Raw genomic sequence first — 19,375 nt, 5'->3', positions numbered from 1 at the left:
GGGAATTAGAGGCTTACACTGGTAATAAGTGACTGACTCAGATTTCTGACTAAGATTCTGATTCCAAATCCAAGGCATAAAATCTTTCCACTATACCACACTCTTCAAAACTTTATTCAGTGGGTCTGTGGTTTCACTGACATCTTCCACATCAAATATTTGCTAAGTCTTGCTGTTTTCTACCAGGAGAATACTAATAAATGTTTAACAGCTAAAGTATACATGACATGCTTCTAAGTTTAAGCTGCAATACTAACATTTTCTCCAACACTTTCTTTTCTTTCCTTTCCTTTCCTTTTCTTTTCTCTTCTTTTCTTTCTTCCATCCTTCCTCCCTCCCTATCTTCCTTTCTTTCTAGCCCTTACTTTCTATTTCAGAATCATTACTAAGTATGAGTTCCAAGGCAGAAGAGTGGTAGACAGTTGGGGTTGTGATGTGCCCAGGGACACATAGCTAGGAAGTATCTGAGGTCATATTTGAACCCAGGTCTTCCTGATTCCAGGTCTAGTGCTCTATCCATTGTGCTACCTAGCTGTCCCTCTCCAACACTGTCTTAAGTTTAGACAATCAGCAAAACAATAAATCAAGCCCTGATTTGTAGCTTTGTGATTTCTGAAGAATGATCAGACTGAAAACTTAACAAAACTTAACAATTGGCTCTTGTGGAGCATAAGCTGGCTCTAACACAGGACTGGTTTCTGCCTTCTTAATATTTCTCACTTATGCCCTCTACTCTTCTTTGACTGCCACCAACCCAAGGCTGGCCTTTATCACCTTGGACTATTCTACTACAGTAATCTGATGGTTGGTCTCCCTGCCTCAAATGTTTTCCCCACTCTAGTCCATCCTCCACTCAGCTGTCAAACTGGTCATTCTAAAGCACATGCCTGATCATGTTGCTTTCCTCAATCAACTCCACTGGCTCCTTATTACCACCAAGATCATATAAAATATCAACTATTTGGCTTTTAAACTCTTTCATAATCTAAACCCAAGATTCTTCCCTTCCTAGTCTTCTTACACCTTACTCTCTTACACATATTGTACAAGTGACACTGTTCTCCATGTTGTTCCTCCCACATCACATTCTAGCTCCTAACTCTGGGCACTTTCACTGCTGGCCTGACATGCCTGGAATACTTTGTCTCCTTATTTCTTCTTCCTGGCTTCCCTGACTTCCTTCAAGTTTGGGCTAAAGTCTCACCTTTTAAAAGTCTGCCTAACCTTAGTGCCTTCCCTCTGAAATTATCTTTAATTTGTTCTGCACTTATCTAATTTGTACAAAGTTGTTTTCATCCTGTTTTCCCTCAGGATACCATGAGATAATTTTAAAAAGGAACAGCATTAAATTGCTTACTGCCTAAGGAACAGGGAAGAGGAAAGAGGGAGGGAGAGAACTTGGAATTCAAAATATGAGAAAATGAATGCCCAGACTTCCTAGCTGTGTGATCCTGAGCAAGTCACTCAACTCCAACTGCACAATGGTTACTGTTCTTCTGCCTTGGAACCTATACTTAGTATCAATTTTAAGATAGAAGGTAAAAGGTTTTTTTTTTTTTTAATGTATACCCAAAATGGTTTTTTCACATATCTGGGAAAAAATAAAACATTATTAAAGAAAAAAGGGACTGTATTTTGTCTTTATATGTATACTCAGGATTTAACACAGTGCCTGACACATAAAAGACCCTTAATGTCAACTTGTGAACTTGCTTTTATGGGTATGAATACCCTCCATTGGAATGATGGCAATCCATCTATTCCATTTCATCCTCTCTGATTCTTGCCCAGGTAGAATCAACCCACCCAACACAGTGGAGATGGTTCTCTAGATCAGGACTTCTTAACCTTTCCTGTGTCATAGACCTCTTTGGAAGTCTAATAAAACCTATGGTCCCATTCCCAGAATAGGGTTTTTTTTTTAATGAATAAAATGAAATACAGAATATTGCAGAGAAAGCCAATCATAGTGAAATAAAGATGTAATTTTTTCCCATTTTTTTCCCTTCACACATCCCTTCAAATCTATCCATAGACCACTAGGCTTCCCTTTTGGGTGGAAAACAATGTCATAATCAATTAATGAAAATGAATTAACTGTCTAATACAGGAAGCACAAAGCACTACTCAAGACATGGGGATACAAAGGCAGAAAATTCATGCTGTGAAGGAGCTTATATTTTATTGAGGAACATAATGTATACATCGTATATGTATATATATATAATATGTATAAATTAAAACATTATTAAGGAAGTGGTGTGGGTATAGGAGAATATAGATAGAAGGTTGACTGATAGATAGATAGATAGATAGATAGATAGATAGATAGATAGATAGATAGATATAGTCAGACAGACAGACAGACAGACAGATGTGGTAAAACATTACCCCCTTAGCTTTGCCCAGAGCTAATCTTGTTCACAGTTCTTTTTTTTTTTTTAGGGAATCACTGATATGCTTTCAAATTCACTCATTCACATTTTTATTGTGTTTCAAGTTTTATCAGTCATTTTCCTCAAATGAAACTATGAAGTAAGTAGCACAAGTATTATTATTCCCATTGTAAAGAAAAGCATATAGAGGCTCAGAGATATGAAGTGAATTGTTCATTATCAGAGCTAAGATTGGGCTTCAATTTCCTGATACCAAGGCAAGTGCTCTTTCATATACTACTTTGTTTCTAGTTCAATCTAGCTTGGTTATTTATTTAAAACCGAGTTAAATTTATTTCTCAAAGTCACTTTAGTGTGTATAGGGTCAAAACAACAGAATGCTTTAATATCTTACTTATTCCATAGATCTGAAGCCCTTCTGACTTTATTTTTCAGTAATTTTTAAGAAAGAAAACAGAAATGTGCCACATTCCTGAATTAATGGAAAATTCCTTAAAACAAGTGATTAGGCACAGTGTAGTGCTGCTAATCAGCAGTCTTTCTCAACTCAAGAATTAAATCAAGCATGATCTGTAAGGAATCCTTTATTTTTCAATAATTATAACATGTTTTATATTCATCAAACATTTGAATACAATGAATGATTAGTATTATTAAAAAAAAACATGATTTTTAGAATTGCATTCTGACTTCTATTTTCCTAATTAAAAAGTAATGTAATCATAGTAGCATAGGCAGGCCTGGAGATGGTACTTCCTGAATCCAATCAAATCTGACCTCAGGTACTTCCTAGCTGTGTAATCCTGGCCAAATCACTTAATCTCAATTGCCTGATCTCACCTTCTGCCTCAGAACCAACATTTATTTTTTTTTATTTCAAGCTTATTTAATTAATTAATTAACTTAGGATATTTTTCCATGGTTACATGATTCTTGTTCTTTCCCTCCCCTCCCCCCACTGCCTCCCATAGCCAATGTGCAATTCCACTGGGTTTAACATGTGTCATTGATCAAGACCTATTTCCATATTATTAATATTTGCACTAGGGTGATTGTTTAGAGTCTACGTCCCTGATTGTATCCCCATCTAACCATGTGATTAAGCAGTTGTTTTTCTTCTGCCAACATTTAATACTGATGCTAAGACATAAAGTAAGAGTTTAAAAAACAATCTTCATAGCGCACAATTAACTTTACTTTGAGAAGTTCTGTCCCTCTAAAAAGAATTAAAATAGGTTAGTTTTTGAAGATGTATAAACTTTCTGTCTGTAGATAAGAATGGATGTTATATAGGTGTCTATGTATACATTGGGGCAGTGAGATGCCACAGTACATAGACTGGCGTCTTGGGGTCAAGAAGACTCATCTTCTTGGGTTCAAATATGGCCTCCAACACTTACTGTGTGACTGTGGGCAAGTCACTTCACTCTTCCTCAAGTTCCTCATTTGTAAAATGCGCTAGAGAAGTAAATGTCAAACCACTCCAATGTCTTTCCCAAGAAAACCCCAAGCGGGATCATGAAGAGTTGAACATGATTGAAATGACAGAACAAATCTAGATCCAGACCCAGAGGTCACAAAGAGAGATAGCTAAACATGGTATATTCTGGAAAAATTAACAGACATTTTAAGATAAGTAAATTCTTCTTTTACTGGTAAGCTCAGAAGGAAGTCCTGGAAGCATACTGGAAATCATTCTAGACTTCGGTTAGAACTTTGGCTCTGATACTCTTTGGGGAGAGAAGTCCCTTTATCCACACAGATGACCAGCTGCTCTGCAACTAACGCCTGGGACCTGCCCAGGATCACAGTCAGTATTAGTCAATTAACAAGCATTTGTTAAATCATCTACCAGGGGACAAATCCTGGAAATATAAAGACAAAAGTGAAACAGTCCATGCCCAGACATGTGCATACATTGACAAATATCTCCACAGGCCATAAATATGTTAAGGATAATTTTAGGGTTGTGACCTATTCTAAATTAATTTGGTAGCCAGAGAAAATCCCAAATAAAATACCCAAGTCAGTTTGGAAATTTATGGTGATTTTAATTAATATGGAGGGAAGGAATTAAGGGGAAGTGACAGAAGAGGGTGTAGGATTTTTCCCGCCTGGCCTGTGCCAGAGGGAGTTCAAAGACCTCCGCCACGAGGTCTTTGAAGAAAATTAGAGGCTTTCTAAGAGGATAGTGTTTGGAAGGTAAAGGAGAAAAGAATCAGCCTAAACTCTGAGAGAGCCCAGTTAAGATGCCTCACCTGGACTAGACTACTCAGCTTCTCCCAGTATAGTGTCAAGGAAAACTCACCACCCAAATAGACAATAGCTGTCACCACACCAAGATGCCAAAATGCTCAGCATGCTCCACCAGCCACCTCTCTGCGGAAAGAGGCCAGAGAGAGGAAGTGACATGAAATATATAGAAGGTTCTTATATCACTTTCCTGTGTCTTACATGTACCAATGGGAGCTTAAGCTTGACAGGACAGCCCAGGGCTCTGTCAGTTGTTTCTGATTTGTCATTTGCTAGCACATGTCTGTCATAGGCCATCCTCCTAAATACTTAATCCTTAAGTATGGGTGTAGACATTCCTGATTTTGTTAGACTAAGTAGGACAGAGTAATCTAAAGTTCACAAATGTTTATATAGGGACGTGTCTACGTATCTATACAGAAGTGCACACAAAATGGGTGCATGTATACATATGGGCAAAGCAATTTTACTAAATTACAGGTCTGACTAAGCTTCCCCTTCTCAGTAGCCTCCTGCGGCTCCTATCAGCACTAGGATCACCTACAAAAGCGCTGTTTTGCGCATAAAGCCTGCTGCAGTCTGACCTCTGTACCTTGGCACCATCCTGACACATTGCCTCCTGTCCCCAGAAACACTGAGCCTCGACCTTGGTTCTCCTTCCCTCCCCCATACTCCCCATTCCTTCACGGCTCCGTTCAAACATCATCTTCCACATGAAGTCATTCCTGGACTGCCTTCTCCCTCTCCATCGCTTCCAAAATGATCAGGTCCCTGTAAATTTGTAATTATAGTGTTATTTTGGTTAATACATATATGGGCGGGGGGGGGGCAGCTAAGTAGCTCAGTAGACTGAGAGCAAAGCCTAGAGATGGGAGATTGTGGGTTCAAAACTGACCTCAGATACATCCTAGCTGTGTGACCCTGAGTGAGTCGCTTCACCCCCATTGCCTAGCCCTTACCACTCTCACATACAGTATTGATTCTCAGACAGAAGGTAAGGTAAAAAAAAAAATACATCTATGGAAGACAGCCTGTACAAATAAACAGTGATGGTGGTTCAGTGGATAGAGTGAGACCTGGAGATGGAAGGTCCTGGGTTCAAATATGGCTTCAGACATTTTCTAGCTGTGTGACCCTAGGTAAGTCACTTATGCCTCTTTGTCTAACCTGTGAATCTTAAAACTGCTCAGACTGTATCTTGGAAGATTTGGTTAAGCTATTCCCCATTTAAACAATGGAGGTACTTGATCAGGAATGTATTGTAAACTTTAAAATTGCTCCACCCTGCTCAGACAATACCTTGGGGGAAGATGAAGTTGTAAACTCCTGATGGAACAATGAAAAAGTCCCTAACTCATATTTATAGTGAGGCTAGAACCTTAAGCTGGGTCTATTTTTAGATCTAGTACAAAAGGGTGCTAAGTACCTATAAAGGTTGAGTTAATCACTAAAAGGTCAAGCTATTTACAAAAGGCAAGCTTAACAAAAGAGGTGTGAAGTTTTAGTCTACCCAGAGAAGGTGAGAACTAAAGAGTGGTGAGAACTAAGAATGGGCAGTCCTGGGAAAAAATGTCTACTGTGATTGTTAGAAGTAAAAATTTAGGGGAGGTGACATAAGAGAAAATTTTCTTTAAAAGGAAGGAGCTCGAGGTGGAATTTGGTAGTTGCGAGTTTTGGAGTTAGTGTGGAGGAGCTGGCTCTCTGAACTTAGTTGGAGTTTTGCTTCAGACAAAATCTTGTGGTGAGTGGATAAAAGACTGACTAGTCTCTCTTAAGGCTTTTTCCTACTATTTCCTCTTACTCTGTCTCTCTCCCTTCCCTTAATTCCTTCATTTGTATTAATTAAAATCTCCATAAAACACAGCTGACTTGGATATTTCATATTTTGGAATTTTTCCCATGGTGACCACTTATTTTTTATAAAAATCAAGACACTAAAATTATCTTTACAGTTTTGGCAATTCACAGTCTTGAAACTCACATTTTCGCGGTCACAGTTTATGGCTGACCACAAAGGTTGTGACTAAAACCCTCAAAAATTTCTGTGAAATCTCTTTCCTTTCTTTATTACATGCTCAGTCAGTCTTTTTAAATGTGCTAACTTGGCTTCAAAACACAGCTGCAAGAGCGGGTGAGTAAAAACATTTCAATTTCTCCTTAAATTAAATAGAACAGCTGTTTTAAATCTTAGCAACAGGGCCCTAAGGTCCTGGCTAGGAGAGCTGTTTCTAAATATCTTTTCCTTTAGGGAACAACTGCCTAGATTAGGATTAAGGGGAATCTGGAGAGAGCTTTTGGCCTTGTCCTGCTCCCCATGTGTTTACTTTAGAAATATGTGGATACAGCCAGTTCACAATGTATTTAACAACTGGCTCATCAGCTCCATGACCAAACTTGTAAAATTTGCATTCATTGCCTCTCTGAAATTGCTCATACCATGGAGCTTATGGCAAAGTATAATTGACACACTACTCCCCCTTGGGGTTTTGATTGTTATAGCTGTAATATTGTATTTCCTTACAAAACCCACTTCTCAGTCAAACCAGCTGATTGTTCCTTCTACTACTCAACAAAATGTAGAAATAAATTCTCGGCTTGAGCTTATAGAGGAAAGTCAGGGGGAGATTGTAGCTTTTATGAGAAACATTAAAAGAGTTAAGAACATTATCAGAATCTCTGTCCCACCTTGCTCTGGACATTAACCCTCCTAGCCAACCCATTGCCCCCCCTGCCAACTCAGCCTCAGAACCCCCTGCTCCTATCCAACCCACCCCTACCCCCTTCCCCCTCTGCCTCAGAAAACCCTACTCATGCTTCCTACCCTACCACTTCCACTGCCTATGCTGACCACCCTACCACCTCCACCCTAAGTTCACACCCTACTCATTCCTCCAACCCTAACACCTCTGCATCTTTTCCCCCAGCTACTAACCCTTCTTCCTTTGTCCCTCCTTCCCACCCTGCCCAATTCAATTCTCATACCCTTCCTCCCTCTGATCCTTCTGGCACTATGGGACAACAACAAACCCTCTCCCTCAATGTGCCCAACCCTTCTCTTTCTCATACCTACCCCATTGAGAATGGATTAAGAAACCTAGAAACAGAAACAGGAGTACCAAGTAATTCAGATAGGTTATTTCCTTTAAGGGAAGTACCCACTTTTAATAAAGATGGGAACTTGGTATCTGTAAGACACCACACACCTTTTAACCCTGAGGATTTAAATAAATTTAAGGAAGATCTTCCATCATTTGAGGAAGAACCAATATTAATTATAAAAAAATTAGAGAACATATTCAGAACTTTTGACCCCACTTGGATGGATGTTGAAAAAATTTTAGAGATATTTTTAACAAAACGAGAAAAAAACAATATCTTCTCTCTGGCTAATCAGAAATGAGGTAGAAGAGGACATTACTGGCCAACTGAAGATCCACATTGGAACCCAAATGATGAATTAGATCACACAAAACTAAACCAGGCCAGAGAAGCATTATTGACAGCCATGAGAGCTTGCTCTGATAGACCTGAAAAATGTTCAAAATTTGAAAGAACCCGACAAGAAATTGATGAAACCCCCTCCCAGTTTATGGACAGACTTATTGACATAGGCATTACATGTATGGACCTTGATTTATCCAGAGAAAGGGACAGTAGGCTAATACATAGGCAATCGTTGAGAATTGTTGTTCAGTGGTAAAAGACTACTTTAAAACTAGCTGTCCTAATTGGGACTCTATGGACCTCGAAGAATTAAGGAGAGTAGCAACTTATGTTTATAAGGGTCGTGTAAAAAGACCTGAGAAACACAATACGTTAGTGGAAGACTTAAAGAAAGAAATTGAAATGTTAAAAAGACAATTGAAAAATAAGGGAGAGACTATAGCCCCTTTGCAGGAATTCACAAATAAATCAGTAACCTGCCACTTCTGTGAGAAGAAGGGCCACAGAATGATAGAATGTAGAACTTTTTTCAAGATTATTGGAAGGAATACGCCGTTTAATAACAACTTTAGAAATAATAACTATAGAAATGATGATAATAATCATAGAAACCAGAATTTTAGAAATTATGGAAATAACTATAATGACTATAAAAATAAGAACTTTAGAAACCAAAATTATAGAAATAGGAATTGGGAAAATAATGACAGTGCTCCAAATGAAGAAAATGATAATACCCAATACAATGCCCAACAACAACATATAAAAAATGGTGCTCGTCCAAACCATATTTTTGAGGTTACAAACCCTGATCGCTCTTCTGTCTGAGATCTGATACTTGTTGATTCTAAGACAGAAGATAAAGGTTTAAAAACAAAGATACGGTGATGTGAAATAAAGTGCCACATAGAAAGGCAGTTTAGCCACACAGATGGCTGCAGCGGCTGTCGGACCGACTGTGAAGAGCTACAAGTGCCAAATAGGAATCTATAGGGGGTGCCCCCAAATCTTAGTATAATTTAAAACTATTCAGCCTTAAAGCTGCATTAATTTGATACCAGTTCCTAGAGGAAGCCACTGGAGTTTATCAATTAGGGGAGTGATATACAATTTAGGAAAATCACTTTACTGCCAGTGTGGAAGATGGTGAGAGTCAATAGAGACTTGAGGCAAGGAGACTGATGAGGAGGCTATTGCAATAGTCTGGGAGAGAAATGATGAGGGTCTCTGAAGTAGGATGGTTACTTATCAGAGTAGAGAGAGGAGGAAAATGTGGTTTAGACACAGGATTTGAACCCAAGTCAACTTGCTTGAGCCGTTCTGCCTCTCTTACCAATATAACCATGAGCAGGTCACTTAATTACTTTGGACCTTAGTTTCCTGTTTTGTGAAATGGGAATAACACTTGTACTACCCAGATCACAGAGTTGTTGGGAGGGAAGGTCTTTAAACTTGAAAACACAATGGAAATATGAGTTATTATTATAATGCACAAACTAATGGGGGGAGGTGTTCTGAATACACCCATGTGATAATTAAAATGTTTGGGAGCAAGAGAAATATATATATATATATATACATATATATATATATATATATCAATTATGACTGCTGAAATATGTTTTCTACTGTGTCTTGGTTTTATATAAATATAAGATGGTCCCCAGGGAATATATTCCCAATTTATGAATATGCCCAAGCCAACTGGGTTTTATAGAGAAATTTAATTTATAATACACTGATTAATCAATAGAAAAAGAGAGAAAGTAAGAAAGGAATAAGAATGAATAAATCAGTCAGTTGGTTTTATCACTCACCCAAGATCTCTCTAGGTAAGGCTTCTCATGCCAACCTCAGGCTCCACCTTCAAGAGAGCCTCCTTTCAAGAAATGTTTCCAGAGAATTCTCCTCCTTCAGAGCCAGCCTTCTCTCCTGGTCCTCCCACGGAGCAACTTCCTCAGTCCTCCTTCAGAGCCACCTCACTCAGAGCAAAACCTCCTTAGAGCAAAACCTCCTCAGAGCAAAACCTCTCAGAGCAAAAAACTCTCCTCTCTCTGTCCTCAGACCCCGCTATCTTTAAGGAAACCATCTAAGTTCCCTCCTCTCAGTTCTCACATCTACCAATCACTGTCGATGTCTCCCCTGTGCCAATGGTGGCTCTAGTTTAACCCAGGACCACCCAGAGGTCTGTGGTTTGCACATGTCTGTTGAAGGTCATATTCTCAAATAATTAAATCTTGATCTTGCTGCAGCCCTTCCTAAATCCTGTTACTCTAAGTAGGGTGGAGATTGTATTTTCCAAGACCTGGTTCTGTCATTCCAAGTATCTCTATTGTATCAATTCTAAAATCAATTCATGACTCAAAGAACTTCCTGTTCTATGCTTAAGCATAGGTCAAAGCCCTTTCCATTGTTTAGCAAAAGGTTTCTGTCCTAAAGTAGTCTTAAGTAGGGAGGAGAAGGATCCTCCCATGCCAAGGGGTTTCACATTCCAATAGAGTTCTTACTATCAGTAGGAAATTTTTTCCAAGTATGAAATTTCCCAATGGGGAAATTTCCAACATTCATAAGTCTAAGAAATTTTAAGGTTTACACCCATTACGTTATGATTAGTCACTAAATGTGTCTCCTAAAAGTTCCTTAACCATGATTAGATTTAGATCCACAGTACATGGCAAGTTGTAAGATACTTTTGAAATGATCCAATCCATGTAAGTATCTACGGGAACATTCATCTCAATTTCAATCCCACCATCTTAGATATTAGTATTTTGAGTAGCTGGATGAGCAATTACTTGCTCACAGCAAAATCAATTGCTTATTAATATATACTTCTTACAAAAACAGTGCAAATAGGAGGCTGTGAATATTTAATGAGAGCTTGCACCTGGTAACAAGGAGCAAACCCTTTGGTCTAGTCTGTGAAACTTCCAAACAGTATACAGGTTAAGACAGGAGAGGAGAAGTCCTCATGAGTAGATCTTATAACTAGGTTTTCATTATACAGGGAGCACCCACTACACTTTTAAGAGTTAATTAAAACAATACTATTTATTTTTAAAGGGCTAAGTTTGGAATGAATGACTCAGCACGTAAAAACAGGGATACAGAAAGGACGGGCTTTCAGTAGTGCTATTAAAAATACACTCACCGTGTTTTAGGAACTTTATTTCTCAATCTATAATCAAGGGCTCTTAATACCCAACTTTTTATCAGGGAGGGTGGGGGTGTGTGGAATGTCAGGGTTATTTCATACATTGTATAAAGTCACATGTAACTGGAGAAATAAGTATCAATTTTGGTGCCAGGGCAAGCTGCACTTGGTTGTGTATTGTATAAGGGCAGGGGATGGGGTGTATAAAGAGCCCAGGACGCCGTGCTAGGAAGGCTGCCTGACGAGAACATGGGAGCATGGTGAGGTCAGGCCTGGAAGCAACATACCTGGATGCCCAGTGGGAAGCACAGTCATCTTTGAATTAATTATTCTTCTTAACTAGGTGCCCCGGTCTATGTCTGGATCAACATTGGAAGCACTATCTAAATGGTGATCTCAATCTATTTACAGCTCTGTATATTTATTCTATTGGCAGAAAACAAGGAGACCAGTTTTGAGGAACTTTGGGTTTTTGTCTACTACTTTAGGCAGTTATCAGAATCAGGTTTACTGTTTTTATAGAACCCCCAGTAGAAAGAAGTTAACTAATTCTATATTTATTTTGCTAATTCTCCAATCTTTTAATTTTCATTTCCTCATTTATTTTCATCCTGAGCAAAGTTAGAAGAAAAATAAAGACCTTTCCAGAAAGAGCTGTTTCTACTTTTCTCATTTTTTTCCCCATTGCCATTAAAATCATGAATAGAGATTTGGTTCCTCTCCTTTCTGGTTCACTGCTACTTAGGTTAATAATGCCACAAGTCTCATTTAGTAGGAGAATACATTCATTATTCTGATACATTTTTTTATACATGAAATATTTATCCCTTGCCACACTATAGTTAGCTAGATAGCACAATGAATACTGTTAGACTTTAGAGTCAGGAAAATAACAAGCATTTATATAGCAAACCCAATTCTATCCACTGTACCATCTAGTTACAAGAACAAAGACCTACTAGTATGTGACTTCGAGACAAGTCAGCCTCTCTCTGCCTCAGTTTCCTCATCTGTAAATCAGATAATAGTACTTACTTTACAAGAATATTGTGAGAAGAAATAATGTATGCAAAGTGCTTTGCAAAATTTGAAGTGCTATACAAATGTTAGTTATTATTACTTGGAAAGCAGTTTACATTTTTAGTACTTTAAAATCCACTCAGCATTTTATACATGTTATCTTGTTCAATCAATAATGAAACAAACATATATGAAAGGTATTTTAATTTTTTTAAATTATTAAAACCCTCACCTTCCATCTTGGAGTCAGTACTATGTATTGGCTCCAAAGCAGAAGAGTGGTAAGGGCTAGGTAACGGGGGTTAAGTGACTTGCTCAGGGTCATACAGCTAGGAAGTGTCTGAAGCCATATTTGAGCCTAGTACCTAGTATCTCTAGGCCTGGCTCTCAATCCACTGAGCTACCCAGCTGCCCCCAAGGTATTTTAATTTAACTATAACTGCACATGATTAAAGTTTATGCCACAAAAGCTTTCAAAATCACCAAGGACATTATGATCAATATGTATAACTCCTCTTATAAAAAACATTTTTTGTTGTTGACTTTTTAAATTTAGAATTTTTATACAAATCTATTCCTAAGTGGTTGACAGAAAATAAATGGTAATGGACTCCTCTACTAGCAGCAATGCAATGATCCAGGACAATTCTGAAGGACTTGTGAGAAAGAATGCAATCCACATCCAGAGAAAGAACTGTGGAAGTAGAAACACAGAAGAAAAACAACTGCTTGACCACATGGGTCGGTAGGGATATGATTGGGGATGTAGACTCTAAGTGATCACCCTAGTGCAAATATTAATAATATGGAAATAGGTCTTGATCAATGACACATGTAAAACCCAGTGGAACTGCTCATGGACTATGGGAGGGGAATGGAGGAGGGAAACAATGTGAATCTTGTCACCATGGAAAAACATTCTAAATTAATTAATTAAATAAAATTTCCCAAATTAAAAAAAAAAAAGAAATGTACACACATACAAATAACCAAATCCCTGTGAATAAACTTTCAACAATAAATATAAAGTTTGAATGGCAGGTTATGAGTAAAAGGCCCAGCCAGTATAATGTGGTGCTAGTTAACTTGAGAAAGCATTAATCTGTTTATTCCTCAAAGTCTTCCATCTGTCATTCTTCTCTTCACCCTACTGTTATTTGTCCTTGTTGAAGCTATTCCACATGTTTGGTTTCTTTTGGATAAATTTTTTATTTTAAGTGAATAAAACCTTTTGCAGTTAAGAAGATAGCCAATATATAGTGCTCCAAAAATTTTAGTGCAGTCCCCAGTTTTTAAAATTAAAAACTGCACTAAGATTTTTGGTACACCCTACATTATAGTGACTATGCAAACTTCACCAAAGGAAAAACAGCAGCAGCCAAGTTAATATGACATTAAAAGAGCACTTCAGAATCAGATGCTGGAAGTCTATAATCAGCCAGATGATGTCACAGTAGATTTTGCCATCAGGTTTTTTTTTCTTTCTTTCTTTCTAAACACCACATTCAGACGTCCAAAAGGATCATGGGAATGAGGCTGTAAAAGTGGTCAAACCACCCCCAAAGAATGTTCAGACAAAGAAGTTACACAGATTTTATCTGGCATAAGCAGTCCCTGAGAAAGGAAACAATGGAATATAGGATAGAGTCCAGAAAATTTGGGTTTAAATCCATAGGCAAAAGTCATTTAACTTCTCAGCACCCCTCCTTAACTCTCGGATACTTTTGTTATGAATGAGTTCTATATCTGCATGGGGAAGGTACTTGGAAACCAAGAGATCCTTACACTAATGAAAACATAGGTTTCTGTTCCTGACCAATGTCTGATTTCATGAATGTGGCAAAATTTCCTTGCAGTCTTAGTGAGTTGCCTAAGGCACTGAGAGGTTGAGATTTGTTAGTCGGTTGGTAAGCACTTACTATGTACCAGGCACTGTGCTAAGCACTGAGGATATACCAAATGGCAAAACAAAAACAAAACCTGCTCTTGCCCTTAAGAAATTCACCTCCTAATGGAGAAAACAAGCAAAAAGATGGTACATTAAAAAATATGCCTCTAGTCGAATATGTATCAGACAGGAATTGAACCCAGGGCTTCCGGCCCAGAAAGTTGGCTCTGTTCACTATGCCACATCGCCTCATTACAGATATAGACTCTCAAAGGAAGGCACTAACTAACCAAAGGGGGAAAAGTGCCAGAGATGGTCTCCTCCCCCTCCCTCTACCGCTTCTTTCTCTTTTCCCAAAAGTCGGCACCCCTTCCTCTAAGTGTGCAGGTGTCTTAGGAGAGCCTATTTTGTACCTCGGCACTCCGCCTACCCCTCCCTGCTCTCCCCGCCCCCCCCCCCCCAACTCCACTACTGCCCCCTCCCCCCCACGCCTCCTGCCCTAGCGCGCTGTCCCCACAACCGGCGGCCTCCCGGGGCCACAAAAGCGACCGGCCTCCAGCTCCGGCTGGGGGAGGGCTCCCGGGTCCAGGACGGCCGATGGGGACCGCGTGCATGGGACAGGACCGACCCAAGCGCTGGGCTTTGCTTCCTCCTTCCCTGTCAAGCTCACCGGAGCTCCAGCTGGTCCAGGCTCTCGAGCAGGCGGCTGGAGCGGTCGGCCATGGAGGAAGAACGGCAGAAGCGCCCCTCGTTGGCTTTCGCGTTAATCTTCGCCTGGGCCATAGGGCAGTTCGGCTGCGGTGGCTGCAGGGACAGTGGTGGGAGGAAGTAGGAGGAAGCGATTACGCGGCTGGTTGCGGCGGTGTCACCTCCCTCCTATACTCTACCCTCTCTCCTTTCCTCCTTTCCTCCCTGCCTCCCTCCCACCTCCCCACCCCCTCGGGCAGCAGAACGCTAGTGACAGCTCCGGACACCTCCTCCCTCTGACGCCTGCCTGGAGAGGCCGCGGGCGGGCCGACTGGACTAGCTGGCTACATGGCCAAAGAAGGACACGAGCGCCCGCCTGCCTGCCCCGCTGCCCCCGAACCCTTTTCCCTCCTCCCAGAGAGGGCAGCCCCCTCCCCCGCATTCACCTCCATGCCCCCAGCCCGAGCAGCAGAGGTGACTGACTGACTGCTGGGCTTCCTTCCTAGCGTCCTGCCGGTGTTCTGAACCGCGGTCTGAGAGTGTGTGCCTGTGTGCCTCGTCCCTAGGAAGGGCACGGGTGGGAGGCCCAGGGGCCAACCAGCCCTCTCTAGCCAAAGAAGTGGGAGGATGTGACAGCTGCCCAACTGGGATTGTCTCATTCCAGGGGCGGGGGAGGGGGGTTTGGGGTTGGGGGGGAAGCCTTGTTCTCCTTGGAGTCATCCTTAGAAGTGAGGAAAAGTCCATGGCAAACACCTTCAGTGCTGTCATGAGGTTAAAGTAGAAAATTAATAGTTGTTTCCAAGATGAAAAATTTAAACACACCATCAATGCAATGTATGAATATAAGCATCTCATAATTTTCTACCCTTCATGAGTATTCATGAAACTCCCCAAATGGGAGCCATTTAAACCCAATCGGAAGTTTTCACACTTAAAATAGTTAAACGTTTGGCACTCTCAAAAGATCCCAAATCAGTAAGAAAAAATAGTTTCATCTTAGAAGGGGGGGGGGGGTGGGGGGGAGGAGGAGTGGGAGGCAACGGAGAGACCAAAGAATATTTCCAAAAGAAACGTATATTTTCATTAACTGCCACCATATGCTTGGAATCTGGGCTTTCCGGTTTCCTTTAAAACAACTCAAATCCTGCCTACAAGAGGCCTTTCTCGGTCTGGAATGAAGAAATTGTTTGCATGCTGTCAACCCCGTTGGAAGGTGGGTTCCTTGGACCAGGAGTTACGATTTTGCCTTTCTTCCTTATCCCGTGTTTTTAGCAGAGAATAGAACATGTTATTACTATCTGTTTGACTATTCCGGACCCCATTTGGGGTTTTCTTGGCAGATACTGGAGTGGTTTACCTTTTCCTTCTCCAGTTCATTTTGCTGAGGCTAACAGGGTTTAAGCGCCTATACTGATAGCTAGTATGAGACCAAATTTGAACTCTGGAAGGTGACTTTTCCCTATTCCAACCCAGTGCCCTATTTACTGCGCCATCTAGCGGCCCGGACTAGAATATAGTAAACCCTTGTGTTTTTTGATAGATTATATACTTGCTTGCAATTTACCGTCACTGGAAAGTATTCCCAGAGTGAAGTTATAGTGCAAAAATATCAGGAATAACTGGGGCACAGAGGAGTGTGGGTGAGAAAATGGAAGAAAATAGGAAAAATCCCTTAAGGGGATCATATTCACTGGTTTTGTAAACCTGAAAGTCAAGAATCTGCTTGTTTCATTCTCACTTTTCATTTCTTCTAATAAATATGGTTGAGTGCAATAGCTAGATGCCTTGCAACTTGCCTTAAATGCCCAACAATATGTCTTGTCATGTCGACTTAGAAAGCCTATATACTAGCCAGAGAAATTTCTCTGCTGAACAAAAGCTTAGCATATCCCTTCACTTTTGTCATTAATCTATTAAAATTAAATATAATTAATCTATTAAATAAATGAAATAAACAACCTTAAATAGCAAGGAATCAATTAGGTTTTATTATTGCTAAAAAAATATGCCTTTTAAGAAACAAAATGTTCTTGCCAGTTTATTGCTATATGTCCCTATTTTTGCTAATCCTTTTGGATTGCCTTTTGGAGGCAACTGGTGCATAGATTGTCCAGGAATGAGAATAGACCCTAGTTTGAAATCCAGCTTCAAATACTAGCTGTGACCCTGGGCAAATCACTTACTCAATTTGCCTCAATTTTCTCAGCTTTAAAATATGGATAATAATAGTATCTGCCCTATAGAATTGTGAAGATCAAATATTTGTAAAAACACTTAATACAACCTATAAATTATTAGGATTTCTAGTAATTTGCCAAACAGAAATGGCAAGTCTTCATACTTGTTTTTACTTGGAATGCTGTTGATACAATGTTGATTTCAAGAATGTAATTTTAAGTTGAAAACCTCTAGCTTGATTCTTTTAAATATTTTATTAAGGAAAGATACTAGATTTTTATTGAAGTAGCACAGGATACACTGTGGCACCAGCAAAGGGCCTTGGACAGTAGGCAGAATTGGCCAGACTGGGAGATGGAGGGTTTGGACAATCAGTCTGAAAGAGATTGCAAGGGACCCTCTGCTTGTGGCTGGGTTCAAGACTCTGTTATACTTCCCCCAGGTCCAAAAGGATAGCACTTATGGCTGCAGGGAAGCAGCGACCCTGGTCACAGTCTAGGGCCATGTTGGTGAAGGCAAGGCACATGTGCCCCAGCATGCCAGTGGGAGCTGCTTCATTCTCCCTCTGCACAGCTCCCAGAGACATTTTTTGCATGCCCTGCCCCTCCATCCAGCTGACCAATGTGAGTACTTCCTCTCTGGGATAATGCAGGGGGCTCACAGGCAGCTTGAAGGTGTAGTTTGAGCATGCGAGATCTAAAAGTTTTGCCAATCCTAGTCTAGGCAAAGAAGAGTGCTTGTGGTCACTAATGTGGCACTGGGATTCTGGTCTCAATCCAAGGCAATGAGAGAGAGCTGGCAATTGTAGATGCAGAAGAGGAACACCTGGTCATACCCTTTGGACAGAGGGAGTACTAGCACTGGTAGCTACAAGGGAACAAGATGCTTTTCTGTGCAAAAACCAGAGCACAGACCAGGAGAGCACTGACCACCACTGTCCTTAAATCATTCCACCCTAGGACTGTAAGTTACAGAACCCTAGAGCTAACTCTGAAAATAGCAGCAGGAAAGGCCTGACGTTTGGGAGAGCATACTCTCCACCTTGGGAGCAGAGCCCAACTTTAAAATAAAGTTAAAAGTCAAGAGATATATTGGGGAAAATGAACAAACAACACAAGAAATAAGATCATGAAAAGTTATGTGGTGATAAAGTCAAGAAACAAATTCAGAAGAAAAATATAAGTCAAAGTAGCTAGAAGCAAAAAAAAACTCAAAGAAAAATTAAATTTGATACAAGTTCAACAATGATTTCTGAAAGAACGTTTAAAGGATTTAAAAAATAAGAGAGAAAAAATTGGAAAAAAATGAGTGATTTAAAAAAGTGTGGAGAGTCAACAGTTTTGTAAAAAGAGGCTCAAAAAAATACTATAGAAAATAACACCTAAAAAATAGAATAAGCCAAATAGGAAAAGTACAAAAATCCACTGAAGAGAATATCTTAAGAAGTAGACCTGGACAAATGGGGAAAGAAGTTCAAAAGCTCACTGAAGAAAATAATGCTTTAAAAATAAGAATTGGGCAGGTGGAAGCTAATGACATCAAGAAACAACAAAATGAAGTCAAAGGAATGAAAAAAATAGGACAAAATGCAAAAAGTCTCATTAAGAAAACAACTGATGGGGCAGCTAGATGGCTCAGAGAAGGGTGTTGGGACTGGAGATCAGAGATCAATTGTCTAGCCCTTACCCCTCTTCTGCCTTGGAACCAATACTTACCAGTGATTCTAAGACAGAAGATAAGGGTTTTAAAAAGAAAAAATTGACTTGGAAAATAGATCGAGGAGAGATAAAGAACTATTGTACTACCTGATCCAAAAGTTGTGAATAAATTATCAAAGAAAACTGATATTCTAGAACCAGAGGGTAAAATAGGAATTGAAAGAATTCACTGATTATCTAGTGAAAGAAATTAAAAAATGAAAACACTGCCAGCAGTCTGAAAAAAAATCATTAAAAAATCATGGAGCCAGTCAGGATAAAAGAAAATTTAGCAGCTTACACATTAAAGAACTGGAAGGCTTAGGCTTGGAAAATGATATTCCTGAAGGCAAAAGGAACTGGGATTATAAACAAGAATAACTGTAGCAAAACTGTATAATCTCTCGGGTAAAAAATTATATTTAATAAAAATAGGACTTTTGAGCATTCTTCATGAAAATATCAGAACTGAATAGGAAACTTGTCTTTCAAACATATACTACAAACTGGCTTATCTTAAAAAAAATAATGACCCTTGCATATTGAAACAAATCCTACAAAACATTAATACTGAAACCTGAGAAAGCCAATACAACTCTTGTTTTAAATGAACTTTAAAAAATTTCCTTAATGTCACAAAGTTAGTAAATGGTTAAAG

The 19,375-nt window shown here is 39.6% G+C and overlaps 1 protein-coding gene and 1 non-coding gene across 4 annotated transcripts in view; both read right to left on the bottom strand.

Annotated features, from left to right (window-relative positions):
- The window catches only part of BAG2 (BAG cochaperone 2), a 55,359-nt gene extending 39,921 nt beyond the window's left edge, over positions 1-15,438 (bottom strand). Inside the window, exons 1-2 of one of the 3 annotated variants that reach the window (XM_001371853.4) lie at positions 15,289-15,438; positions 14,826-14,959 (exon numbers count right to left, since the gene is read on the bottom strand). In XM_001371853.4, coding sequence (XP_001371890.2) covers positions 14,826-14,959; positions 15,289-15,294 — 140 coding nt within the window. In that variant the 5' untranslated portion in view covers positions 15,295-15,438. Of the gene's footprint in view, positions 1-4,704; positions 5,421-14,825; positions 15,107-15,288 lie in introns of those variants that run through there. The other 2 variants (XM_056814346.1, XM_056814345.1) reach the window with 2 other exon arrangements.
- MIR7262C (microRNA mir-7262c) lies at positions 13,529-13,592 on the bottom strand. The gene has a single exon (NR_162866.1). It is a non-coding gene; the product is annotated as a microRNA mir-7262c (primary transcript).
- Positions 15,439-19,375: the final 3,937 nt, after the last annotated feature.

This window comes from Monodelphis domestica, chromosome 2 (assembly GCF_027887165.1).
Source record: "Monodelphis domestica isolate mMonDom1 chromosome 2, mMonDom1.pri, whole genome shotgun sequence".
NCBI lineage: Eukaryota > Metazoa > Chordata > Mammalia > Didelphimorphia > Didelphidae > Monodelphis > Monodelphis domestica.
This window is presented reverse-complemented; position numbering and strand designations above follow the sequence as displayed.